The sequence below is a fragment of the Pistacia vera genome, unplaced genomic scaffold, assembly GCF_008641045.1.
Source record: "Pistacia vera cultivar Batoury unplaced genomic scaffold, PisVer_v2 Contig292, whole genome shotgun sequence".
NCBI lineage: Eukaryota > Viridiplantae > Streptophyta > Magnoliopsida > Sapindales > Anacardiaceae > Pistacia > Pistacia vera.
Genome location: NW_022196104.1, coordinates 250,597 through 271,384, shown reverse-complemented (window position 1 = coordinate 271,384; position 20,788 = coordinate 250,597). Strand labels below are relative to the sequence as shown.

The following is a 20,788-nucleotide window of genomic DNA, read 5'->3' as shown; positions in this document are numbered from 1 at the left end:
CAGACCTGTACTTTAATTTCAGGCTTTTACTCTTCCTTTTCTCCTCTTTTAGCCACAGTTTTTTCTTTCCTCTCATGAAAACTTTCTAATTATACATGAGTAATGGCTTTCATTAAAGTACAACATGAACCCAAATAAAACATAATTACAGAAAGTTTTTCTTTCTTTGTTTCTTTTAAAAAAAAAAAAAAAAAAAGCATTATAACAACCAGCAACCATACGGCAGTAAGGTTCAATTTCAGAATCCAAAGAATTTGTTATGATCTCAGGTCACAACTTCGTAAGAAAAATCAAAGCTTCATAAACATGGATGGCACTTGTGAAGTAGAACAAAGTAAATTGGTACTTCTGATGCAAAACAAATTTAGTTATACTTCTCTATTACTTTAATATCTATTACATACAACCAAGGAACAGGGAAATTGGTTAAATTAGTTGCCAGGATTAGTGCTGGTCAAGGACTAGTCCCAAGCAGGCCCAGGCCTGGGCCTGTTTGGGACTGGTCCCATCGCTCATGGACTTGAGACTGGTCCTAGGCCCATGAGAAACATGAGGACCCGGACTAGACCTTAGGAGGATAATTCCCCCCTTCCTCCCCCCTCCACAACACATCTTTTTTTATATTTTAGGGACAAAATGAAATTTTATAGGGGGTTTTTAGTATTTTTTAGGGGTTGATTAGTAAGTTTCTAAAAATTTAATTAATTTGAAAAAATAATAAATTAATAGTTAATTCTAATTTTTAACATAAATGTAATATTCACATTTCACACATTCACGCTTCACAAATAAACAATTAAATAATTTTTTTATTAAATTATTCATCTTCAATTTCATCGTCAACAATAGTTACATCATTCAAATCTGTATTCCTAAAGAGTTCAAGTAGTTCGGGATCTTCAGGATGCTGTTGTAGTCTTCTTTCTGCATGAGTCCAATCCCATAAACACTTTATTACTTCAATCATCTCATCGGTTAAAGAACATCTTCTGTCTTCAACAATTTGACCACTCGTTGAAAATGTTGACTCGGATGCAATTGTAGAAACCGGCATAGATAAAATGTCACATGCCATTTGGGATACAATGGGGAATCGACTTTCATGTTGGTTCCACCATTGAAGAATATCTATGTCAAGTTGCTCCTTCATCGTCATAAACGTTAGGTCCAACTGTAGGTAGCGATTCAGCTCATTTGGTACATGTATGTACGAGCTGGAGCTTCCACCACGTTCCACATACGTCCACTTGCTTGATCCTTGACGGAGGGCTGAATCAAGGTCCTGATCCTCTCTCCTGAACGTTCCTTTTCCACTTCTACTTCCATTGTACCTGTTCTCATATAAAGAAAAAAGTCTATCCAATTTTTGTTTAAAGTTAGTCAAAAAAGACGTATAATCATGTCCTAAATGCTGGCTTAACTCAGTAATTACACCGTTAACTATGTGTAATTTAAACCTAGGATCTAGAAAAAGGCCTAATTCATATAAGAATGGAATATCTAACCAATATTTCTGATATTTTTCTTCTATCTTTAAAACAATTTCCCTTAAAACGTTATTATATCTATATTTAGCAAAAGTTATAGCAATTTGAAGTAAAATATCTAACACTAAATTAGTAATCGGATAATAAATACCACTTAATGTATTAGTAGCATCATAAAAATTTTTAAAAAATGAATAAAAAAGTTCACAAACCGCCCAATCATCATAGCTGACAACTTCCTCTAGATAGTGCTTTCGGTTGACGAAATCTGTAATTTGTTTCGCAGTTGGCAAAGCTTTTTCCAACATCAAGTAGGTGGAGTTCCAACGGATAGGCATGTCCGTACATAACTTCAAAGGTCGAACCGGTGGCTCTTCTTGCTTACAATATTTGACGTACTCCTGCCATCTTTTATTGCCTCCGCTGACGATAAATCCGATAGCTGCACACACCCTCTCCATGTTCGAATGTATAGCATCTAAACCTGCTTTAACTATTAAATTGATGATGTGACAAGCACATCTCTGGTGAAAAAAATTGCCTACACCACGTAGATCCAATCTCTTTTCAAATAAAGAGATTGTCGCGGTGTTAGCAGCTGCATTATCAAGCGTTAGCCCTACAACTCTATCAGTTAATAAATTTTCTTGCAAAACTTCAAGAATTGTAAAATAAATAGTTTTAACACCTTTTTTTTTCTTCATATAATGGTTTAAAACCTATCAATTTTTGTTGTAAACCCTAATTATGATCTAAGAAATATACTGTGACAGTTAAAAAATCACCAAAAAAACAGGTACTTAGGGATATGGTACAAAATGACTCCTCAGGAAGTTGTGTGGGTTGCCAACAGAAAAATCCCATACCTGATAAAAACGGAGTTCTTGCTATTTCCGTAACGGAAGCCTTCTACTCATCAACGAAGCTCAGAGCATTTTCTGGTCGTCTAATTCATCATGGATGCCTGCAAATCCAGAAGCACAACTCCTAGATTCCGGGAACTTTGTCCTCAGAGACGGTAATGACAGGAGTTCTGAAAACTACATCTGGCAGAGCTTTGATTACCCATCAGATACGTTGTTAAAAGGCATGAAGCTAGGATGGAATTAAAGACTAATTTTCAGCGGAATCTACATCATGGAGAAGTGCTGATGATCCATCCCCGGAGAATATAGCCTCAAACTCGAGGCTGATGATGTACCTCAGTTAGTCCTTGTCTCTCGATCAAAAATAGTGGCGCGCAGTGGGCCTTGGAATGGCCTTCAGTTTGGAGGTATTCCCATGATGCAAAACTATGTCTCAAACCAAAGTTGGTGCATAACGAAGATGATTGTACTACATGATGACCCTTTCAACGACACAGTTCTCACTCGATTGACAGTTAATCAATCAACCGGAAAAATGCAGCGTTTTGTTTCGAATGTGGCAGCAGAGAATGGGTATTCTCTACTCTTGGCCATTGACATATGTGACAATATGAACAGTGTGGTGCTAATAGTTACTGCAGAGTTGGCGGGCTACCATGTGGTGTTTGAAAGGATTTGTAACCAAGCCACAGACGAATGGGGTACACCTCAGACCCCAACATGTGTAAAGAAACCACCAGTAGGATCAGATTGCCGGAATGGAGAAGGGTTTCTGAAGCTTGCTCGTATGAAATTGCCTGATGATAACTGGTCCAACAAAGTATGAATACTAAGGAATGCCGGGCCGAGGGCTGAAGAATTGTTCATGCAGGGCTATGCGAATTCAGAATAAGGGAAAAGGTAGTGGCTGTTTGATGTGGTTTGGGACCTGGCTGATATGAAAGAATGTTCAACAGGTATCAGTTGGGGACAGGATATATTTATAAGGGTTCCCGCTCAGAACTAGGTAAGTTTTAAATTTCTTTTTGATTTACAGTGAACAAGGCGTAAAAGCATTCTCTGTTTCTTATTCTGTCTTTGATTTTAAAAATATAGAACTTAATAAGTTCCAAAGGTTTGATCAAGTTTCCTGATGTTTTGTTTCTAAAACAGTTAATCATTCGCATAAAAAAAAATAATGATGATCGTCGTGACGGTGGTCCATCATTTTTTGCTGTTTCTATTGGGCCTTTTAGTCTACAAGCTTGGAAGAACGAGGAGCAAAGGTAATACATTCTTCAATCTTGTTGATTTTAACTCGGAAAAAGTTTATTGACTCCTCAAATGGACTAGGTGAATTTTGAAATTGTTAGATTTTATCATACAATTCTGAAATTCATTAGCAACTCCTTAGCAGGAATGTTATGAAAATTAAGCAATCAGATTGTCCATATTTTATTCAAATTTCAGGGAGGTCCTTGTCATTTTGTTAAAACTCAATAAAATAAATAATGATGTATGGTTCATTGTTGAACAGGTAAGGAAGAAGTTCAAACTTCAATAAACATGGAGAATAGGAAGGAGGTATAGAAGTACCTTTGTTGATTTGGCCCATTGTTGCTGCTACATACAATTTCTCCCACGCAACATGATTGGTGAGGGTGGATTTGGTCCTGTTTACAAGGTACTCAAATTCTATTGTAGTAGAAACTCTCAACAGAAAGGATATGATATTGAACCTCTAGCTAATAATGTTGGAGAACATGGATTATCTCTATGACAAACACAGGGAACACTTTTGGACGGACAAGAAATTGCAGTAAAGAGACTTTCGAAAAAATCAGGACAAGGTCTGGAAGAGTTCAAGAATGAAGTAGAGTTAATTGGAAAACTTCAACACAGGAATCTGTTGCACTTGTTGGCGGCTGCATTGAAGGAGATGAAAGGATGCTGATCTACGAGTATATGCCCAACAAGAGCGGATATTTTATTTTCGGTTAGCACATCTGGACCTTGCCTTCTTGCTCGTTACACATATTTAGTGCTCAAGCTTAAAGCTACATTATTTTGCATTTGTTTGAAATACTGCAATTGAAACTTAGAGGCAACAGGTCAACTGTCAACATACTGAAGTCGGCAATGGTGTGCAGATAAGGAAAGAAGGGAACTACTGTCATGGAAAAAGCGCTTTGAAATTATATTGGATTGCACGAGGACTTCTATACCCACCAAGATTCACACTTAAAGTAGTTCATAGAGATTTGAAGACAAGCAATGTTTGTGTAGACAGGCCTGAATCTACAGATTTCAGATTTTGGTTTGGCAAGAATATTCGGGGATGATGACACAGAAGTAAGCACAAAGAGAGTCGTTGGAACATAGTAAGTTCTACTACTACTATAATTTGTAAATTGTAAAAATGTGTTTTACAAGATAAAGTACATGCTTGATAATTTGATACAGTGGCTACATGTCTCTGAGTATGCCACGGAAGGGATATTTTCATTGCAATCCGATGTTACAGCTTTGGAGTGCTTCTGCTAGAGATAATAACTGGAAAAAGGAATAAAGGGTTTGTCATATGTCACCATCATAATCTCATTGGACATGTAAGTAGAAAAAATACATCCCGCTTCCTTTTCACACATTGTCCATTTTGGTGAAAAAATTAGCATACGTGTTGAAATATTTCAGGCCTGCTGTTGTGGAATAATGGAAGGGCCCTGGAACTAATGGATAGGCATTTAGAAGATTCTTTCATAGAATCTAAAGTCCAAAGATGTATTCAAGTGGGTTTGTTATGTGTGCAAAAGTTCCCAGAAAAAAGACCAGATATGTCATCTGTGGTTCATGAGCAAATGAAGAGGTAGCACTGCTCGACCTAGAGAGCCAGGTTTCTTCACAGAAAGAGGTTTCAGCACAGATACCATCAAGTAAAGAAACAGCTAATACACACAAATGATGAGTATAACCATCCGGAAGGAAGATAGAATTTCATGCCCCAGTTAATAGTTATTTTCTGTTGGAGCCTGCAGTAACTATGCTATATTTTTTGTCAGGTCTATTTTTGAGTTTAAATCCTACCCAAACCCGTTTATCAAGAGAAAAAAAAAAAAAAAAAATCAAGAGAAAAAAAAAAAAAAAAAAAAAAAAAAGGGCATCATAACAATTAAACAACCATACGGCATTAGGGCCCTGATTTTCAGAATACAAAGAATTTATGTCCTCAGGTCGCAACTTTGTAAGAAAAATCAAAGCTTCGTTACACATGGATGGTACTTGTGAAATGAAATCAAGTAACTGAGTTCTTCTTTTACAGGACAACTTTAATTATACTTCTCTATGACTTAAATTTCTAATATACACAAACTGGGAATAGCGAAATTTGTTAAATTTAGTTGCCAGGAGAACATCTTTTAGATTTTATTTTGCTTCTTTAGATTACAGTTCGAAATTTCCAGGGTCCGTAATAAGTGGGAGCTGGGATGTGACCAATATTTAGATCAAACAACCAGAAACTGAAACCAAGTGTGAACTTGCTGTATCATAGATGGAAAAAAAGTTGCTTGAGACAACGACTGCATTGGATTATATATGCATGGCAAAAACATCTCAACTACATGGTTCCGCAAATCATCATACTTAACACCAACAACACATGTATATAAAAATTTGATTTCCAAAAAGGTAAAGATTTCAAATTAAAACCAAAATAATATAATTATGCATATACCTACCGTTCGAGCCATTAAAACAAGATTTAAAACAAAATTTACTATTCCACTCACACTCTTTCCTTCCTCCTAGCTCAAATGCTCGAGTCTTGGCTCCTCCTCTCTCTTCTTCTTCTTTACCAAATTTCACTCAATCCTTCTTCTTCTCTCCTTAATTCTCTCGGCACTCTCTCTAAAATTGCTCTCCAATTTCACTTCTTCAATTTTTTTGTTGCAAATGAACTAAAATTGCGTTTACATATAACACTTCCCTAGAACATTTCACTTGAGTCCAAAGTCCCTCGGTAATTTTTTTGCACCTTCTAGGAATCCACTATCACACTTCACCCCCTAAAACATATAACAAATGTTTTGACATGTTACAAATCACCCCTTGGCAAAAGCATGCACCTCTATTTGGCAACATTTTTGAAAACCCTTCATCTTTTGATAAACTAATTTGCCCCCTTAAATTTCTACCTCTTCTTGCACTCAAGTCCCCTTGCCAAATTACTTAATGATCCTACCAGTTCTTATTTCCTTAGCACGACACCCTGGCAAGTTTTAATTTCTTTCAATTTACACTCATATAGAAAAATCAATTATTATACTTTAATAAAGGAAATATTGAGGAATTTCAAATTTACTGTTCCCATATATATTGTGAAGGTAATCAAATTGCTGATCGATTAGCTAATATAGGGTTACGATCTTCCCTTACGGAATGATGGGTTGAACCTCCTTTGGATATTCGTAATATGCTTCTTCAAGATTGTTGGGGGTTTACTAGTTAGATACTTATTTTTTTTATTTTTTTTTCAATAATACTACTCCCTAATCTTTTAGGTTTGCTTAAAAACAAAAAAAAAAAATACATCGTTAAATACTCTTATCTTGATAGAAATCCTTCATAATGTTGTCCGCATCACAACAAGTCTTTGACTAAAGGGAGTATGACTTTGGCACCATGAATGGCATTATCTACAGAAAGAGAAATGTTGAAATTTCAAGGATTGTCACAAATTTGTAGGCAAAATTCCTAAAAATAACAGTGCCTTATGGACCACAGACAAGTGACATAGAAATTCTAAGAAGTTACCGGACTTAGTTAAGGTTTATGGTGATGACACTATTTAATAAACTTAGTTGGTTACCTCTTTGAAAATTCTTCAAAATTATCAGCTCTATCTGACTACAATAATTGCTGATACTATATAAGTTTGAAACGGCAGACAGACTTAGTAGTAGTTCCAGGATTGGTACAAAGGGTTAGGTGACACATAAATAACTTGTCAATTTTTTCCAGCAAGAACTGTATCCTGGACCATTCAATTGATTAGCCCCGAACAGATTCTTTACTCCTATACCCAAATTCCAGGTCAGCTTTGGATGCCCTTTGTTGATTTTTCATAGTTAATTGGTTCTATTTGAGAGCTATTTTAATCATAGAAACTATTCCAATGTCTTGGATCGATGACAACCATCTCATTTTCCTTGTAATTATTCAGTTTTCAACAAAGCTTATCAGTAAAAAAAAAAAAAAAAAAAAAAAAAATCAAGTCTAGGTGGTCAACTATGTGAAAACTTATGAAAGGTTTTAAAAAATATTTTCTTCCAGCATGAAAGCAATTTGATTTTTTTTTTTTTTTTTTTCCCTCTGAAATAAGAATGGGGAGCCTTCCATTCTTCGCTTCCTTTTGCACTTTGATTCTTTTGTCAATCTTGGAGTTCTCATCTGCAGCTGATAAGATAACTTCCGGACAGTCTATCAGAGACGATGAGACCTTAATTTCGTTGTCCCAAAGATTTGAGCTAGGATTCTTCTTACCAGGAAACTCAAAAAACAGGTACTTAGGGATATGGTACAAAATGACTCCTCAGGAAGTTGTGTGGGTTGCCAACAGAAAAAATCCCATACCTGATAAAACCGGAGTTCTGACTATTTCCAGTAACGGAAGCCTTCTACTCATCAACGAAGCTCAGAGCATTTTCTGGTCGTCTAATTCATCATGGATGCCTGCAAATCCAGAAGCACAACTCCTAGATTCCGGGAACTTTGTCCTCAGAGACGGTAATGACAGGAGTTCTGAAAACTACATCTGGCAGAGCTTTGATTACCCATCAGATACGTTGTTAACAGGCATGAAGCTAGGATGGAATTTAAAGACTAATTTTCAGCGGAATCTAACATCATGGAGAAGTGCTGATGATCCATCCCCCGGAGAATATAGCCTCAAACTCGAGGCTGATGATGTACCTCAGTTAGTCCTTGTCTCTCGATCAAAAATAGTAGCGCGCAGTGGGCCTTGGAATGGCCTTCAGTTTGGAGGTATTCCCATGATGCAAAACTATGTCTTCAAACCAAAGTTGGTGCATAACGAAGATGAGTTGTACTACATGTATGACCCTTTCAACGACACAGTTCTCACTCGATTGACAGTTAATCAATCAACCGGAAAAATGCAGCGTTTTGTTTCGAATGTGGGCAGCAGAGAATGGGATATTCTCTACTCTTGGCCATTTGACTTATGTGACAATTATGAACAGTGTGGTGCTAATGGTTACTGCAGAGTTGGCGGGCTACCTATGTGTGAGTGTTTGAAAGGATTTGTAACCAAGCCACAAGATGAATGGGGTACACCTCAGACCACAACATGTGTAAAGAAACCACCAGTAGGATCAGATTGCCGGAATGGAGAAGGGTTTCTGAAGCTTGCTCGTATGAAATTGCCTGATGATAACTGGTCCAACCAAAGTATGAATACTAAGGAATGCCGGGCCGAGTGCTTGAAGAATTGTTCATGCAGGGCTTATGCGAATTCAGATATAAGGGGAAAAGGTAGTGGCTGTTTGATGTGGTTTGGGGACCTGGCTGATATGAAAGAATGTTCAACAGGTATCAGTTGGGGACAGGATATATTTATAAGGGTTCCAGCTTCAGAACTAGGTAAGTTTTTAAATTTCTTTTTGATTTACAGTTGAACAAGCGTAATGTAAAAGCATTCCTCTGTTTCTTATTCTGTCTTTGATTTTAAAAATATAGAACTTAATAAGTTCCAAAGGTTTGATCAAGTTTCCTGATGTTTTGTGTTCTAAAAACAGTTAATCATTCGCATAAAAAAAAAATAATGATGATCGTCGTGACGGTGGTCTCAATCATTTTTTGCATGTTTCTATTGGGCCTTTTAGTCTACAAAGCTTGGAAGAATACGAGGAGCAAAGGTAATACATTCTTCAATCTTGTTGATTTTAACTCGGAAAAAGTTTATTGACCTCCCTCAAATGGACTAGGTAAATTTTGAAATTGTTAGAATTTTATCATACAAATTCGTGAAATTCATTAGCAACATCCTTGCAGGAATGTTATGAATAAATTAAGCAATCAGATCTGTCCATATTTTATTCAATTTCCCGGGGGTCCTTGTCATTTAGTTTAAAACTCATAAAATAAATAATGATGTCATGGTTCATTGTTGAACAGGTAAGGAAGAAGTTCAAACTTAATAAACATGGAGAATAGGAAGGAGGATAAGAAGTACCTTTGTTTGATTTGGCACCATGTTGCTGCTACTAACAATTTCTCCCACGCCAACATGATTGGTGAGGGTGGATTTGGTCCTGTTTACAAGGTACTACAAATTCTATTGTAAGTAGAAACTCTCAACAGAAAGGAATATGTCATATTGAACCTCTAGCTAATCAATGATTGGAGTAATGGATTATCTCTATGACAAAACACAGGGAAACTTTTGGACGGACAAGAAATTGCAGTAAAGAGACTTTCGAAAAAATCAGGACAAGGTCTGGAAGAGTTCAAGAATGAAGTAGAGTTAATTGGAAAACTTCACACAGGAATCTTGTTGCACTTGTTGGCGGCTGCATTGAAGGAGATGAAGGATGCTGATCTACGAGTATATGCCCACAAGAGCTTGGATTATTTTATTTTCGGTTAGCACATCTGGATCCCTTGCCTTCTTGCTCGTTACACATATTTAGTGCTCAAGCTTAAAGCTATTCATTATTTTGCATTTGTTTGAACTTACTGATGAAACTTAGAGAGCAACAGGTCTAACTGTAACATACTGAAGTCGGCAATGGGGGCAGGTAAGGAAAGAAGGAACTACTGTCATGGAAAAAGCGCTTTGAAATATTATTGGAATTGCACGAGGACTTCTATACCTCCACCAAGATTCTACACTTAAGTAGTTCAGAGATTTGAAGACAAGCAATGTTTTGTTAGACAGGGACCTGAATCCTAAGATTTCAGATTTTGTGGGGCAAGAATATTCGGGGATGATGACACAGAAGTAAGCACAAAGAGAGTCGTTGGAACATAGTAAGTCTACTACTACTATAATTGTAAATTGTAAACATGTGTAATACAAGATAAAAGTATATGCTTGATAATTTGATACAGTGGCTACATGTCTCCTGAGTATGCCACGGAAGGGATATTTTCATTGCAATCCGATGTTTACAGCTTTGGAGTGCTTCTGCTAGAGATAATAAATGGAAAAAGGAATAAAGGGTTTCGTATATTGATCACCATCATAAACATTGGACATGTAAGTAGAAAAAATACCCGCTTCCTTTTTCACACATTGTCCATTTTGGTGAAAAAATTAAGCATACGTGTTGAAATATTTCAGGCCGGCTGTTGTGGAATAATGGAAGGGCCCTGGAACTAATGGATAGGCATTTAGAAGATTCTTTCATAGAATCTAAAGTCAAAGATGTATTCAAGGGGGTTTGTATGTGTGCAAAAGTTCCCAGAAAACAGACCAGATATGTCATCTGTGGTTTTCAGTTAGCAAATGAAGAGGTGCACGCCTCGACCTAGAGAGCCAGGTTCTTCACAGAAAGAGGTTTCAGCACAGATACATCATCAAGTAAAGAAACAGCTAATACACAAAATGCATTGAGTAAACCATCCCGGAAGGAAGATAGAATTTCATGCCCCAGTTTAATAGTTATTTCTGTTGGAGCATGCAGTAACTAGCATAATTTTATCTTGGATCACTAAGCTTTAGGACGATTCATTGCCATAGATAATTTCTTGTGTACAAACGTTTCCATAAGCTTAAAATGGAGACTCGTCTCAATTCTGTAATATTATGTGTCAATTTAGCAAAGCTATATATTATAGGATGAATTGTATCTTAAAACTACAGACCTGTACTTTAATTTCAGGCTTTTACTCTTCCTTTTCCTCTTTAGCCACAGTTTTTTCTTTCCTCTCATGAAAATCTTCTAATTATACATGAGTAATGGCTTTTTAAAGTACAACATGAACCCAAAAAAACAAATTACAGAAAGTTTCTTCTTTGTTTCTTTAAGAAAAACCAAAAAAAAAAAAAAAAAAAAAAAAAGGCAGCATTATAACAACCAGCAACCATACGGCAGTAAGGTTCAATTTCAGAATCCAAAGAATTTGTTATGATCTCAGGTCACAACTTCGTAAGAAAAATCAAAGCTTCATAAGATGGATGGCACTTGTGAAGTGAACAAAGTAAATTGGTACTTTGATGCAAAACAAATTTAGTTATACTTCTCTATACTTTAATATCTATTACATACAACCAAGGAACAGGGAAATTGGTTAAATTAGTTGCCAGGATTAGTGCTGGTCAAGGACTAGTCCCAAGCAGGCCCAGGCCTGGGCTGTTGGGACTGGTCCATCGCTCATGGACTTGAGACTGGTCCTAGGCCCATGAGAAACATGAGGACCGGACTAGACTTAGGAGGATAATTCCCCCCTTCCTCCCCCTCACAACACATCTTTTTTTATATTTTAGGGACAAAATGAAATTTATAGGGGGTTTTTAGTATTTTTTAGGGTTGATTAGTAAGTTTCTAAAAATTTAATTAATTTGAAAAATATAAATTATAGTTATTCTAATTTTAACATAAATGTATATTCACATTTCACACATTCACGCTTCACAAATAAAAAATTAAATAATTTTTTTATTAAATTATTCATCTTCAATTTCATGTCAACAATAGTTACATCATTCAAATCTGTATTCCTAAAGAGTTCAAGTAGTTCGGGATCTTCAGGATGCTGTTGTAGTCTTCTTTCTGCAGAGTCCAATCCCATAAACACTTTATTACTTCAATCATCACGGTTAAAGAACATCTTCTGTCTTCAACAATTTGACCACTCGTTGAAAATGTTGACTCGGATGCAATTGTAGAAACCGCATAGATAAAATGTCACATGCCATTTGGGTACAATGGGATCGACTTTCATGTTGGTTCCACATTGAAGAATATCTATGTCAAGTTGCTCTTCACGTCATAACGTTAGGTCCAACTGTAGTAGCGATTCAGCTCATTTGGTACATGTATGTACGAGCTGGGAGCTTCACCACGTTCCACATACGCCACTTGCTTGATCCTTGACGGAGGGCTAATCAAGGTCCTGATCCTCTCTCCTGAACGTTCCTTTTCCACTTCTACTTCCATTGTACCGTTCTCATATAAAGAAAAAGTCTATCCAATTTTGTTTAAAGTAGTCAAAAAGACGTATAATCATGTCCTAAATGCTGGCTCTAACTCAGTAATTACACGTTAACTATGTGTAATTTAAACCTAGGATCTAGAAAAAAGGCCTAATTCATATAAGAATGGAATATCTAACCAATATTTCTGATATTTTTCTTCATCTTTAAAACAATTTCCCTTAAAACGTTATTAATATATTTAGCAAAAGTTTTAGCAATTTGAAGTAAAATATCTAACACTAAATTAGTAATCGGATAATAAATACACTTAATGTATTAGTAGCATCATAAAAATTTTTAAAAAATGAATAAAAAAGTTCACAAACCGCCCATCATCATAGCTGACAACTTCTCTAGATAGTGTTTCGGTTGACGAAATCTGTAATTTGTTTCGCAGTGGCAAAGCTTTTCCAACATCAAGTAGGTGGAGTTCCAACGGATAGGCATGTCCGTACATAACTTCAAAGGTCGAACCGGTGGCTCTTCTTGCTTACAATATTTGACGTACTCCTGCCATCTTTTATGCTCCGCTGACGATAAATCGATAGTGCACACACCCTCTCCATGTTGAATGTATAGCATCTAAACCTGCTTTAACTATTAAATTGATGATGTGACAAGCACATCTCTGGTGAAAAAAATTGCCTACACCACGTAGATCCAATCTCTTTTCAAATAAAGAGATTGCGCGGTGGTAGCAGCTGCATTATCAAGCGTTAGCCCTACAACTTATCAGTTAATAAATTTTCTTGCAAAACTTCAAGAATTGTAAAATAAATAGTTTAACACCTTTTTTTTCTTCATATAATGGTTTAAAACCTATCAATTTGTTGTAAACCCTAATTATGATTAGAAATATAGTGACAGTAAAAATCGTTTTTGATCTACAAACCCATATGTCTGATGTAAGTGCAATAGATATATTCCTAAAATTTTGAAATTCGTTTTTAAGTTTATTATTTATTTTGTTATAAAGTTTTAGTATATATATCTCTTCTACTTGACTCTACTAACAGGGGTATATGTTGGACAAAATGCAGTTTTAATTATGTGAATAAATAAGGATTTCTGATAAACAAATGGGAGAGTCCGTAGCAACTATGAATCTTGCTACTTCCTTCGTGCAATATGTGATTGTATTGTCATGTTGAGAGAGTTGAGGATTGTAGATTAAAATTAAGTTGAGTTTGAATTTGTCTACCTGATCGGTTGAAGATGTACGGGCAATACATATTTGGGGGTGCTTCTTTCCACGTGTTGTCGATCGTCGAAGTCCCCTCTTAGCGCCAATAATGGTTTCACAAAATTACATATCCCACACGATTCTTCCCCTTCCATTTGTCTTTGCCGTTTGATTTGGTGAAGTGTCGCCATAATACGGACACGACCCTCTTTGACGGTCGGGGGGTTGGGCTATGCCCGTGCCGTTGACTCGCAGCTTGCATATGTTTGGCTACACCTCGTCCCGATCGAATGTGGTTGTGGAATTGCAACTATTGCCTCTGGAGGAAATGGTGAAAATGGATTGAACCTTCCATTTCTTCGGTGGATGGAATGTAAAACTCATTTGGGGAATCCATTATAAATTTATGATAAAATAATAAATAAATAAAATGAAAGAAATTAATAATAATATGAAATTATGATGATATTGAAAAATAGAAAAAAAATTGTAATAAAATAAATAATATGAATAATATAAATATAAATTGAATGAGAATTTGCTTGGAGATTTAGAGTAGAGATTGGAGAATGAGAGAGAATGAGAGAATGAGAGATTGATTGGTGTGGAAAAAATAAAAGATTTTAGGGTTATTTATAGTGTGGTTGGGGGGGAAAATGAAAAAAAAAAGGTTATAATATAAATTATAAACGTTGGCTGGCAACGGTTAAAAAAAATATATTTTTTTTTTATTTTTTATAATTTTATAAAATATCAGTTTAACCGTTATAATTTATGTTTATTTTAATTGATAAGGGGTTTCAGTAATTTGCAGGGGACTAAACTAAAAAAGCCAATAAAATTTGGGCCCGGGCATGGGACCGGAGGAGGGCCTCCTCCTTAGGGCTAGTCCCATTTTGGGACCAGACCTCCTAGACAATCCTCTCAAGGACCGATCCTAGGATCAGTTTGTGGCTAGGTTTTTGGGCCCAGTCCCGGCACCTCTAGCCAGGATAAAGTTTCCAGGTTGGTGTTAAGTGGGGGCTAGGATGAGACTAAGAATTAATTCGAAACGATCGACTTTGATTTTATGATTTGAATTAATGATGTTTACACTGATGGATTTTCCACCAGAGGCTGAACCTAAGTGTGAACATGTTATTTCATAGATGGAAAAACTTGCTTCAGAAAACGACTTTATTGGATTATTATAAATGTGTATGGCACCAGTAGGTAGAAATAAGAATTTCTGTTGACCTTAAATTCCAAATGTTTAGGCAGGGAGGTTTTATACTTAGAATGTGAACACTTTTTTGTAGTTGATGAAGATTTTTAGGAGAATTTCAGTTTGAGGCAAATTTCTATTTAAGAGTTTGTATTGGAGTATATTTGTTTTTCTTTATTTTGATATGAATTAGAAAAAAAGAATTGGTTTAAGATTTTATTTTAAGTCAAATAGAGAATGAATTAAATAAGAGAAGTCATATTAGGATTTAAATATCAATCTTAGTAGAAAAAAAAAATGTCCTATTCTGCATCTAAATATAGAGGTGAACCAATTTATGGTTTTTGAGAGAAATCACAAGAGAAGAGAGAATGAGAAAACACAAGATGAGAAAGGGTATTAAATACCTTTGGAAGGGGTATTAAATACCTTAGGAATAGAATGTTGCCTATTGTAACAAATCCCACATTGAAAGCGTATTGGAGAGGTCTTGGGGTTTTAAATGGGGGGAGTCCCTCTACTAATAGGTTAGCCTTTTGAGTGTGAGACTCCTAGCCCGTGACAAGTGGTATCAGAGTAGACCCATCCATCTTTCGATGTCCCGTCAAGCGCCGACACAGGGGCATCCACGTGTGATTGTGGGTCTACACGAGAGTGAGGTGGATGGGTAAGCAGGGGACCCCACCGTGACGAGGGAGTCACAGGATTGGGTGGGGAGAATGTAACAAATCCCACATTGAAAGCATATTGAGGAGGTCTTGGGTTATAAATGGGGGGAGTCCTCTACCTAATAGATTAGCCTTTTGGGTGTGAAACTCCTAGCCATGACACTATGTAATGGTTGATGGTGTTGTACTGATAAAACAACCATAGGGTAGAGTTCCTGCCTAACGCTCTAGCATTGTGTTCTTAAAATTATAGAGAAACCATCTCATCCGTGAATATAGGCGATTTATGCTGAACCACATAAATATGTGTCCTGTGTGTTGTATTTTTACTCCTCCATATTTTGACATGGTATCATACTAGATTCTGATTTTTAATAACAGCTTGTAGTTCCAAACTTCACGGTTGACTGATAGGTAGAAACTGTCAGGTGGCTTGCATAGTTTTCAGTCGTTCAAGTGTGCTACAAAATTGTTTGCATTTATGAGGAGTCAGGAGTTATTCACAAAGAAGTATTGGTTCTATACAAATACAGTCCATCTTTGACCCTAAGAATACATTCAAACCAAATATATCATTTGGAACTATTCATTCTTCACCAAAATTACTGATTACCGGCTATGCCGTCACTTTCAAGAAAAACAAGCGCATGGAATTCACTGAACAAATACACTTGTAAATTATCCTCGACTAATTTGGGACCACAAATGTCATCGTTTATGGGGAGTTGGAAGACTAGGTGCCTTAGAAAGTTCAAAGATTGTGACAACTCTGAGGGAATGTCCCTCAATGACAGTTGTATGTATACTGCAGACAAACGACATTATATTCCAAGAAGTGACAGGACTGAGATAACGTTTTTCGTGGTTTTGATTAGAAACTTGGTATCTCCTAGAAATTTCTTACAAATTACCAGCTCTCTAACTACAATAATTGTTGATACCACAAAAGTTATAAAACGTAGGGCTGGGAATGGTAAGGAAAGGATTAGGTGAAACACAAATAAACTATCAAATTTCCACAAGAACTGACACAAACCCATCATGACCTGAAAACGTTATGCTTGGCCAACCTTGGTTAACCTTGTTTATCTTTCAGGGCCAGCTATTCTTATGTGAAATGATATTCTTTGCGGGATGCTTTCCGTCTCATTTTCCATCAATTCTGAGTTTTCAACAAAGCCTTATCAGTGGGAAACACAAATCTACGAGGTCAACTATGGGACAATGTATGAAAGTTCTAAATTAAAAGAACTTCTTGACCTCTTCCACCATGAATGCAATTTTCAATTTTTCCTCTCCAAAATAAGAATGGAGAGCCTTATATCTTCACCTTGTTTGGTCTTTAATTCTTTTATCAGCCATGGAGGTTCTCATCTGCAGCTGATACGATAACTCCGGGACAACCTATCAGAGATGGTGAGACATTAATTTCCTCATCCCAGAGATTTGAGCTAGGCTTCTTCTCACCAGGAAACTCAAACAACAGGTACCTGGGAATCTGGTACTACACGATTAGTCCTAAGGCCGTTGTATGGGTTGCCAACAGAAACATCCCAATAGATGATAAGTCCGGAGTTTAACTGTGTTAAATGGAAACCTTGTAATTCTCAAACAAGATAAGAGAATTATCTGGTCTTCAAATTCTTCAAGATTGCCAGAAAATCCAGTGGCAAAACTCTAGTCTGGGAACTTTATTCTTAGGGAAGATATTGACACTTTTGAAAATTATATGTGGCAGAGCTTTGATTACCAATCGGACACATTGTTAACGGGCATGAAGTTGGGATGGAACTTGAAAACTGACTTTCAGAGAACTATGACAGCATGGAGAAGTGCCAGTGATCCAGCCCCTGGAAACTTTACTCTAAGACTTGAGAAAAATGATGTACCTGAGTTAGTCATTAGCACGCCATCAAAAAAAGTAGCCCGCAGCGGACCATGGAATGGTTTCCAGTTTAATGGTATTCCCATGATGCACAACTTGATCTTCAAACCAGATTTGGTGCATAACGAAGATGAGTCATACTACATGTATGATGTTTTCAGTGACACGGTTGTGACACGATTAATATTGGATCCATCTGGCTCAATTCAGCGTTTGATATGGGACGAGGGGAACGGAGAATGGAATCGTTTGTACTCTTTGCCATATGACATATGTGACCATTATGCAGAGTGTGGTGCTAATGGTTACTGCAGAATTGGCAAGACAGGTTTGTGGACACCTATTTGTGAGTGCTTAAAGGGGTTTGTACCTAATTCAGAAGAAGGGGACACAACTCAGACTAAAAAATGTGTCAAGAAATCGTCAATGGAATCAGAATGCCGAAATGGAGAAGGATTTCTAAAGCTTGTGCGGATGAAAGTGCCTGATTCTCCTTGGTTGAATGAGAGTATGAATTTTCAGGAATGTCAGGCAGAGTGCTTGAAGAATTGTGCATGCAGCGCTTTCTCGAATCTGGATATCAGGGGAAAGGGTAGTGGCTGTTTGATGTGGTTTGGAGACCTCACTGATATGAAAGAATGCTCAGAAGGATTCACTTGGGGACAGGATATTTTTATACGAGTTCCAGCTTCAGAACTAGGTCAGTTTGCTTTTCAATTTACAGCTGACAGCAAATTCAAAGCATTCTTTATAGCTTGGCTTGGATCTACACTCTACCAATTTAAGGAAAATTAATCTCGAAAATGTTTGTCCTCTTTGTTTCTTTCTTTTTGTTCTTGGTTTTTGAAATGTAAAACAGAATTAGTTGATCAAGTTTCTTGATGTTCGCTGTTATAAAATCAGTTAACGATTCGCGCAAAAGAAAAGTAGTAAAAATTGTCCTGGTGGTCTCAACAGTCGCTGGCTTCTTTATATTGGTCATGGTACTCTGCAAAGCTTGGAAGAAAAGAAAGAACAAAGGTAATATATTCATCTAATATTGCTGACTTTAATAAAGTTCACTGACCTCCTCAAACCTTTGGTTAAATTATTTAAAATTCATTTGGAACCTCCATGCCCATCTGGCATCTATATATTGTTTTACTCAAATTTTAGAGAGTTCCCTAAAAAGATGAAAGTAATGTTCTGGTTCATGGCTGTACAGGTAAGAAAGAAGTTCAAACTTTAACAAGCATGGAGAAGAGAAAGGGGGAAATAGAAGTACCTTTATTTGATTTGGCTACCATTGCTGCTGCAACTAACAATTTCTCTAACGCCAACTTAATTGGCGAGGGTGGCTTTGGTCCTGTTTACAAGGTAGTAGTTACATATATGTTTACAAATCACTCAATAGAAAGGTATAAGGTGCGGTGTAACCTCACGCTAAATAGCAAAGCACGCATTATATACAGGGAAATCTTTCAGAGGGACAGGAAATTGCAGTCAAGAGGCTTTCAAGAAAATCAGGACAGGGTCTTGAAGAATTCATGAATGAAGTAATTTTAATTGGAAAGCTTCAACACAGGAATCTTGTTGCACTTGTTGGCAGCTGCATTGAAGGAGATGAAAGGATGCTAATCTATGAGTATTTGCCCAACAAAAGCTTGGATAACTTTATCTTCGGTTACTTCTCTAGACTTTATACTCAATCAGTTAGTTAACTACTATGAGTAACACAAGCTTGAAGCTACTCATTATATTGATTCATCTTATTGTCAAAATAGAAAATTGAACAACAGGTCTAGTTTTTGAAGTTACTAAAGTTGGCAACGATGTGCAGATCGTGAAAGAAGCAAACTATTATCCTGGAAAAAACGCTTAGATATTGTTATTTGGATTGCAAGAGGACTTCTCTACCTCCACCAAGATTCTAAACTTCAAATAGTTCACAGGGATCTGAAGACAAGCAATATTTTATTAGATATTGACCTGAATCCTAAAATTTCAGACTTCGGGTTGGCAAGAATTTTTGCAAGTGATGACAAAGAAGTGAACACAAAGAGAGTCGTCGGAACATAGTAAGTAGTATTACTGTAATCATGTGTGTTACCTAATTGAAGAACTTATATTTTGTGTTTTGATGCAGTGGCTATATGTCTCCTGAGTATGCAACCGAGGGCACATTTTCATTGAAATCCGATGTTTTTAGTTTTGGTGTGCTTCTGCTAGAGATAATAAGTGGTAGAAGGAATAGAGGGTTCCGTCACCAAGACCACCATCATAATCTTCTTGGACATGTAAGTAGAAAAAATGATGTGCCACTCACTCTTGCACACACTATCGGCTTTGGTGAATAAATAAAGCATATGCATTGCAATATTTCAGGCTTGGCTACTGTGGAATGATGGAAGGGCCCTGGATTTAATGGATACATGTTTGGAAGATTCTTTCATTGAATCTCTAGTTCAAAGGTGTATTCAAGTGGGCTTGTTGTGTGTTCAAAAGTTCCCAGAAAACAGGCCAGAAATGTCTTCTGTAGTTTTCATGTTAGGGAATGAAGAGGTGGTGCTTCCTCAGCCTAAACAGCCAGGTTTCTTCACAGAAATAAGTTTCAGCACAGATACAACATCTAGTAAAGATAAATTACAAACAGAAAATGCATTGAGCATAACCATTCAGCAGGGTAGATAGAGTTTCAAGCATTACTTTGGTGATAGTTTTACTGTTAAGGAATGCAGCAATTATACATAAATTTTTCCTTTACCTTATAAACTTTAAAGACTTATTTGTCATTGAATAACTTGTAGAAAATAATTGTACGAGTGTTTTCACAATGTGTTAATTTGAAGTGGAGATTGATTTCTAGTAAATATCAGTGGCAATGTGGATCCACTCAATCCTCAATCCTAGATATCAGTTAAGTTGATCTCTCTTTGTTTATTTTGTTTTATTATCACACGGCAGAGGCACCAAAATATAAGTCATATTTATATATTACTCTTCCTAATATATATAAATATATATATTTGGTGATTGAGAGTGTCCGGGCCAACTTGCACATACCTCAACTAATCCCTCGGGATCTTGAAGTTAACAATCGGGTAAATCTCCTTAGTAACCATCCCTATTAGCAACCCAAGTGCATCGAACTCAAGATCTCTTGAGTAATATATTTTAGAATCCTAGTTGACCGTTAGGCCACTCAATGGTGGTTCATTTATCCTAATATTCCTTCACCTAATATTGAATACCCCTATTAATAAAATAAAATAAATCTTGTGTTTTTATCTCATATCATGATGATGGAAATGTATTTTC

General features: G+C 36.5%; 1 protein-coding gene and 1 pseudogene across 2 annotated transcripts; both read left to right on the top strand.

Moving 5' to 3' along the window:
- Positions 1 to 2,813: 2,813 nt before the first annotated feature.
- On the top strand, positions 2,814 to 17,186 carry LOC116134915 (annotated as a pseudogene).
- A 108-nt stretch (positions 17,187 to 17,294) lies between these two features.
- Positions 17,295 to 20,366, top strand: LOC116134844 (G-type lectin S-receptor-like serine/threonine-protein kinase SD1-1). Of its 2 annotated transcripts, none has more exons than XM_031420495.1 (7): positions 17,295 to 18,191; positions 18,395 to 18,515; positions 18,700 to 18,847; positions 18,943 to 19,153; positions 19,311 to 19,548; positions 19,617 to 19,767; positions 19,856 to 20,366. In XM_031420495.1, exons 1-7 carry the CDS (start codon positions 17,336 to 17,338, stop codon positions 20,159 to 20,161), a joined length of 2,031 nt encoding a protein of 676 aa, XP_031276355.1. In that variant the 5' UTR covers positions 17,295 to 17,335; the 3' UTR covers positions 20,162 to 20,366. The 2 variants fall into 2 exon arrangements, with proteins under 2 accessions (XP_031276355.1, XP_031276356.1); XM_031420496.1 differs by having other exon boundaries at positions 18,073 to 18,191; positions 18,351 to 18,511; positions 18,696 to 18,847; positions 19,856 to 20,357.
- The last annotated feature ends 422 nt before the right edge of the window (positions 20,367 to 20,788 follow it).

Excerpts from the sequence above, each read along its gene's own strand:
- LOC116134844 (XM_031420495.1), top strand. The coding sequence starts at position 17,336 with ATGTGGCAGAGCTTTGATTACCAATCGGACACATTGTTAACGGGCATG. Across the intron at positions 19,154-19,310 it reads CTTGGATAACTTTATCTTCG|ATCGTGAAAGAAGCAAACTA; the intron begins GTTACTTCTCTA and ends AACGATGTGCAG. Across the intron at positions 19,549-19,616 it reads AAGAGAGTCGTCGGAACATA|TGGCTATATGTCTCCTGAGT; the intron begins GTAAGTAGTATT and ends GTTTTGATGCAG.